The sequence below is a fragment of the Sparus aurata genome, chromosome 6 (assembly GCF_900880675.1).
Source record: "Sparus aurata chromosome 6, fSpaAur1.1, whole genome shotgun sequence".
In the NCBI taxonomy this organism is placed as follows: domain Eukaryota; kingdom Metazoa; phylum Chordata; class Actinopteri; order Spariformes; family Sparidae; genus Sparus; species Sparus aurata.
Genome location: NC_044192.1, coordinates 25,377,106 through 25,383,355, shown reverse-complemented (window position 1 = coordinate 25,383,355; position 6,250 = coordinate 25,377,106). Strand labels below are relative to the sequence as shown.

The 6,250-nt window shown below is 43.8% G+C and overlaps 1 protein-coding gene across 1 annotated transcript; it reads right to left on the bottom strand.

Annotated features, from left to right (window-relative positions):
• Window positions 1-1,764: 1,764 nt before the first annotated feature.
• Window positions 1,765-5,786, bottom strand: LOC115583917 (keratin, type II cytoskeletal 8). Its single transcript, XM_030421168.1, has 7 exons — window positions 5,313-5,786; window positions 3,870-4,078; window positions 3,623-3,779; window positions 3,340-3,504; window positions 3,110-3,235; window positions 2,725-3,004; window positions 1,765-2,637 (listed from the first exon to the last, which is right to left on the bottom strand). Exons 1-7 carry the CDS (start codon window positions 5,697-5,699, stop codon window positions 2,507-2,509), a joined length of 1,455 nt encoding a protein of 484 aa, XP_030277028.1. The 5' UTR covers window positions 5,700-5,786; the 3' UTR covers window positions 1,765-2,506.
• Window positions 5,787-6,250: the final 464 nt, after the last annotated feature.

Here is a 6,250-nt window from a genome sequence, read left to right as displayed (position 1 = left end):
AATATTTAGGCATTCTGGCATTATTACTTGACGATGACACATTAAGGGTAAGCACAAAAATGCCTTCTGTTTCCTCCGAAAGAAATATGTCCATGCGTTCTTTATTTGTCTTGCATTTGACACTGTACACATATCAAAACATGGTTCACAAGGTTACATATAATTCACCTCCACCTGTGGTATGTTGGTACATTGCACGGACCATTTCCTGTCTTCCTGCACTGTGTCTTTCAGAGTATCCTCTAAATCAGAGAGCGCAGCCTCATGTCCAGCTACAACATGATAGAGGACGGCCTTGAAGGGGCCAAGCACCAAATGTGCAGTTTCTGGTAAATCAGGAAAATCAAGTTTAAAAACTTGACTGAAGCTTTAGTGTCTTGTCCCATGAGTTAATTCTCTCCTGTAGTGCTCTTACTCTGTTATAAAGGGGCACATTACCTGTTTTATGAGATATATGTCTGCTGACACAGAAAACAATGAGACCAGTGATCCACTTCAGGGAAAAACTGTTACTGTTCCGGCCTTTATGCTGTCCACCTCAACATTACAGAGGTAACCGTGCTCAATTACACATGTTTTAATTACAGCCTCTTTTTCTGCAGCGAGTGCATCTTATTCGCCCAAATCGTCGGAAGCATGAACAGTTACTGATCCACGTGCCTTGACAAGTGATAATAAGTTCATGTTTGAGCTCAGATTGCCTGTTCGTCCGCGAGGATTAATGCAGGATTTGTAGCAACAGGAAGCGTAATCTCCTAGTTATGGAGAAAAGATGAATCACCTGTAATTATATTCGTCAAAATGGTGATGTAACTGGTTTTCTTGGAACGTGAGTCGTTACAACTTAAGGGTTTGACGTGTGCCTTGGATCAATTATGACTCAACTTTAATTCTACTGGGACCAAATTCAAAATGTGAGTTCTGCCAGCACTTTCAGCCTTAGGTGAGGATGATAGAATTAATGTTCTTGTTAACCTGCCAAAACAGATCCTGAGAATGCTTAAAAATACACCACTGTGTATCCAGATGATAATGCAGTAAAATCAACACACGTGACTGAGGCCATAGCACAAAAAGATGTAAGAATTTTAGACCCTGGCTTGTGTCGGTGGTCGAGGGTGGAATCGCACTTATTCCATATGTCCTCCTGGCTGTGTTTGTCCACCTCTGTGCTGACTCTATCTTGGCAGCCTACAGTAACAGTACACATGCACTTGGCTTGGCCTTGGATATGCAGGTAGGCCTCTGAATTCTCTTCATGATTGAATACAGTCGGATGAACCTGCAAGCGGCTCAGAGATTTGCTTGTTCTGTCAGTTAACTTAAAGAAAATCATGTTTTTTTTCATATATTTCTGGAGTTTATTTTGCTGTTGATCTTTCATTTTTGCATTACTGATTTGGACACCAGAGCTGCGATAAGTTCACCTCACTGTTAAGAGTCATGTTTTGTTTTTTGTTTTTTCATTACCAGATCTATCATCTTTGATCCCACATCCTCTAATCACATCTCATTCAAAATGTTTAAAAAAATTTAACATTTAGTCCACAATATTTAGGCATATGTTGATATTCACTAGGAATAACCATGCTGATTTGGCAAATTGAAGATGCATATCTTGCAGACTGAATAACCAAGGTGGAAGTGTGTCATAGAAAAGTGGCCCCGCACTGCCCCCATGTGAAATCTCAGTGTTTGATTTTGCTCTTTTACATTCATTTTACATTAATTTATCAAAAAATAATGAGAGAGAGAGAGAGGCAATCATTTTGGTTCTCAGATTTATTTCATTCAGATGTCACTGATGTAATTTGCTGCAAACATTCAGCCGCCATGATGCACAGTTGGCTTTTACAAAACAAATCTGGTTACAACATCGTTTTATCTTGAAGGTGATGAAAGGCAAAACTGAACAAGGATACACTTGGTAGAACAGTAAAAAGAGCATGCCACTGGCCAATCAGTTCAGCGGCAAACCGTAAACATGTGAAATCACACATTTCACATTTGTGAATTAAAATGACAATTTCTCCAGTGATCAGATTTGGTCATGGATTTGCTCTCCTTACTAATATCAACGTTCACATGCAGGACTACAGAGATCAACTTAAAAAATCATCCTGCCCTTCAGCTGCAGGATCTTATTTCAGAGCAGTTTATCAGTGCACTAAAGTAAAAAAACATTTCTAAGTTGACAAGATAGGCTACAGAGTTTCAAATGTTTCCTTGCCCAGTTTTAACACTCTGTCTGTGTGTTCCTTTTTTTTCTTATTTCTTAGTTGTGCAGTGTAGTTGAAAGAAAAAATATTGCCTTGTTAACTGACCTGGCCATTGTGTTTTTAAGGCAATGCTTGCCCTCAGAAACTCTCAGATTTTAGGACTCTATTATCTGCGAAATTCAGCTCTCCTTTTGAACTTTCTTAACAGTGTTATGTAGCACCATGAAAAAGTATAGATTTAGATCAAATTCAAGAGTTTCTGAAGGAAAAGAGGGGTGGCTCTCCTTTTAATATCTGGCAGAACGCATTGATGATGTGACTGTGGACTTGGTGACAGTGGCACCACCACCATAGCTTCCGGAACTGTAGCTGCCGCTTCCACCACCGTAGCCGAATCCACCGCTGGACTGGAGCATTCCTGGAGCAGAAAAGAAGGTACAGGTAAGTATCAGTGTTGTCTGTGGGTTCACGTTTAGGATGATTACATACAAAATCTGGCACTTACCACCACCTCCAGAGCTCTGCTGCACGTGGATGGTTGCGCTGGCACCTCCGCTGGCCAGTCTGGTCTCCTCTCCTTCCAGCAGCTTCCTGTAGGTGGCGATTTCAATGTCCAGGGCCAGCTTGACGTTCATCAGCTCCTGGTATTCGCGCACCTGGCGGGCCATGTCCTGCTTGGCTCTCTGGAGGGCATCCTCCAGGTCCCTGATGCGGAGCTTGGCGTCCTTCACTGCCAGCTCACCACGTTCCTCAGCCTCTGCAATCTGGGCCTCAAGGCTGGCCCTCTGTTGAGAATGATGTTACAGACTGATTAATAACTGCAAATCTTTTTAAATATTATATATATAATATAATAATGGAGCATTATCCATGAGAAGTTTGAGAAATACCTGTCCCTTGACAGCCTCAATCTCATTCTGAAGACGGGCGATCATGCGGTTCAACTCAGCGATCTCAGCCTTGGTTGTGCGCAGGTCATCCCCATACTGTCCGGCAGAGCTCTGCATCTCCTCGTACTGTTAGGAAAAATACGACAAAGTTTGTAAAGAACATGATATCCAGTGTTTGGAAAGGTATAAAAAGTTATAGGGGATAAACCTTGGCTTTGCTTTCCACTCACCTTCTGCTTGTACCATGACTCAGCCTCAGCTCTGCTGCGGTTGGCGATGTCCTCGTACTGGGCGCGCACTTCAGCAACAATAGAATCCATGTCCAGGTTACGGCTGTTGTCCATCTCCACAATGACGGAGGTGTCCTTGATCTGGCCCTGGAGCTCACGCAGCTCCTACAGAAGCAAGGATTTGATACACAAAATGTAAATTCTAATCCTTTTTAGTTGATTCATACAATAAGGGGATTATACTTTTGTGAAGTAGGTTGATTTAAAAATTATGGATACGTACAGCCTCATAGACGGCCCTGAGGAAGTTGATCTCATCCTGAAGAGCGTCAACCCTGGCTTCCAGCTCAACCTTGTTCATGTAGGCAGCATCAACATCCTTCTTGAGGAGCACAAACTCATTCTCTGCAGCTGCACGCTTGTTGATTTCATCCTCGTACCTGTTGGAACGCAAGGCAGTTTCATCAGTACATCTCCAAACTGTGTTGGGTGTATGTGATGAATAGTGACCATGTGGTGAAAACACTCACTTTGTCTTGAAGTCTTCAACCAGGCCCTGCATGTTCCTCAGCTCTCCCTCCAGCTTGACCTTCTCATTGCCCAGTCCATCAAGCTGTCTGCGCAGGTTGGCGATGTAGGCCTCGAACATGCCGTCGATGTTGGAGCGGGTGGTGGTCTGGTCCTGCAGGAGGCTCCATTTTGTCTCCAGCATCTTGTTCTGCTGCTCCAGGAAACGAACCTGTGGAGACACAAAACCAGGACAGATAATTAGACAAGCGGCATGTTTTAGTTTGTGTTAGTCTTTGAATGAAGTTTCGCTGGTGACACTTTGATGCTCTTCCTGAATTGTTTTTGAGCTCAATAGTGTTCATAGTTCATATCATTTTTTTTATGGAGGGATTACAAAAGGATTTCAAAGGGTGTGTCATGGTGATACAGGGTGTCAGGAATGCTTCACCTCAACTGCAGGACTGATAAGTTAGCTGCATAATCAAATTGCCACACCCTAGTCACAACAATTGTAATGCACAGCGACATATCTTTGCGTGCAGGCTGTTTTTAGCATTTTTTTAACACTACTATCTTCAGTTTGTCCTACTTAAAACAGATAACATAGTGTGTTCTGTTCAGATGTGTATGCGGCTTTAAGTGCTTTATCTGATCTATCTCTTCTTTGGCTATGACTCATCCTGCATTCTCTGTTGGACTATGAAGGCCACACAGTCAGACTAGCCATAAAAAAAAAACTAGGTGTGGCAGATTAACCACAGACGACAAAGCAGGGAAGTAACGAGGCATGAGGGCTTTGTTTTGTGAGTTTTTGTCAGAGTGCCATCTTATAGAGATGTTCAGAGAGTCTCACTCTACATATAGCTCGCATGCAAGTGTCAATACAGATGCCCGATCATAGGATAGGAAACAAGTGAAAGTAGCATTCCAGTCGTCCCTAACAACCAGGTGATAAGTGCAATGTGCAAATGACAGACTTTGGACTGTGTGGGCAGAGTGCAGACACAGTAGATCCCTATTTTCTCTTGCCAGGTAAGGGAATGGCAAGTCACTGGAATATAAACCCCACCCATATTTAAATAGTGGGCAGAGAGGCTGCCACAGGTTCACACAGGGCTACAGGCCAACTGTCACCTTAGGTAGATTTTTGTTGAAGTAAGACAGGGTCAGACTTTGGGGTTTTTATAAGCTTTCCTATTCCTAGCAGCTGTAACTCATTGATACATCACATCACAGAGATAAGATTCAAAGCTTCCTTGCTTGGTCAGCTTGGCCAGTAAAAAGAACAAGTTTGCATGTAGTGAGCAGTGCTCAGCAGATTCCTTATGCAGGTTGCTGTTACTATACTAGACACAAAACCTTGAACTATCAAGTCTTTTCTTTTAAATTACAGGTAAATGACAGAATAAGCCAAGGAAGACCCTGTGGCCTACACTAAATTGTACATAGTAACAGGAACCAACCTTGTCAATGAAGGAGGCGAAGCGGTTGTTGAGGGTCTTGATCTGCTCCTTCTCCTGGGTGCGGACACCGTGGATGTGGGGGTCGATCTCCAGGTTCAGAGGGGCCAGCAGGCTCTTGTTGACCTGGACAGATGTGATGGTTGGAGCGATGAAAGCGCCTCCTGTTTGGCTAGAAGAAAAGCCATAGCCAGAGCTGGCCATACCAAAGCCAGCACCAGAGCCGGCACTGAAGCTGCCACCAGACCCATAACCAGCACCAAGGCCACCAGCACCATAGGATCTCTGGATGGAGAAGCTGCTGCCTCCTACTCCTGCGCCTCCGGTGGACCTCCTGATGCCGCTGCTGCTAGAGCTGACAGACATGGCCTTCCTTCCTTGAGTATACATTTTGTTTGCAGCTGTGTAGGTGGTCAACTCTGAGCTGAGGAGAACTGAAGATGTGAATGCTTCAAAAGGAGAGCCAAATCCCTCTGAGTGTCTAACTGCAGTCTCTGCCGGCTTTTATGCCTGAGCTGAGCGAGTGGGAGGAGACTCCTCGGCCACTTCAACCTGTACTCTCACTTTTGCTGTCCAGCCTCCCCTCCACTTCAGCCTACATGCCTCTGGCTCTGAATGACAGGAGTGGCCGATCCTGTAAAACAGGTAAGGAGGGATTGTCGAAAGATAAGCCTTGCCACACCCTGCGCTGGGACAAGCTGAGGAGTGAGTGGTGAAGAAATGGAGTAAAAGTTTTGATCATGTAGTGTGTTCATTCAGTGTATAACCCCTGTAGGCTGCTTGGTTGTAACAGGGTAGTGAAATGAATATTGGACCAGTGTCAAAATGAATGAGTGAATGAGTTACAGTTCAATAATCTGAAAATGTACTGTAGTCAGCATTACTACCTCTCAATAACCAAACAAATACCTGATGTAGTGCACTTAAATAGTTTCACAGTA

Bases quoted from the DNA above. Each gene is read 5' to 3' on its own strand.
- LOC115583917 (XM_030421168.1), bottom strand. From the start codon at position 5,699: ATGTATACTCAAGGAAGGAAGGCCATGTCTGTCAGCTCTAGCAGCAGC. The intron at 4,079-5,312 runs GTTGGTTCCTGT...GTGTCTCCACAG, and splicing joins TCGCCTCCTTCATTGACAAG to GTTCGTTTCCTGGAGCAGCA. The intron at 3,780-3,869 runs GTGAGTGTTTTC...GCGTTCCAACAG, and splicing joins GTTGAAGACTTCAAGACAAA to GTACGAGGATGAAATCAACA.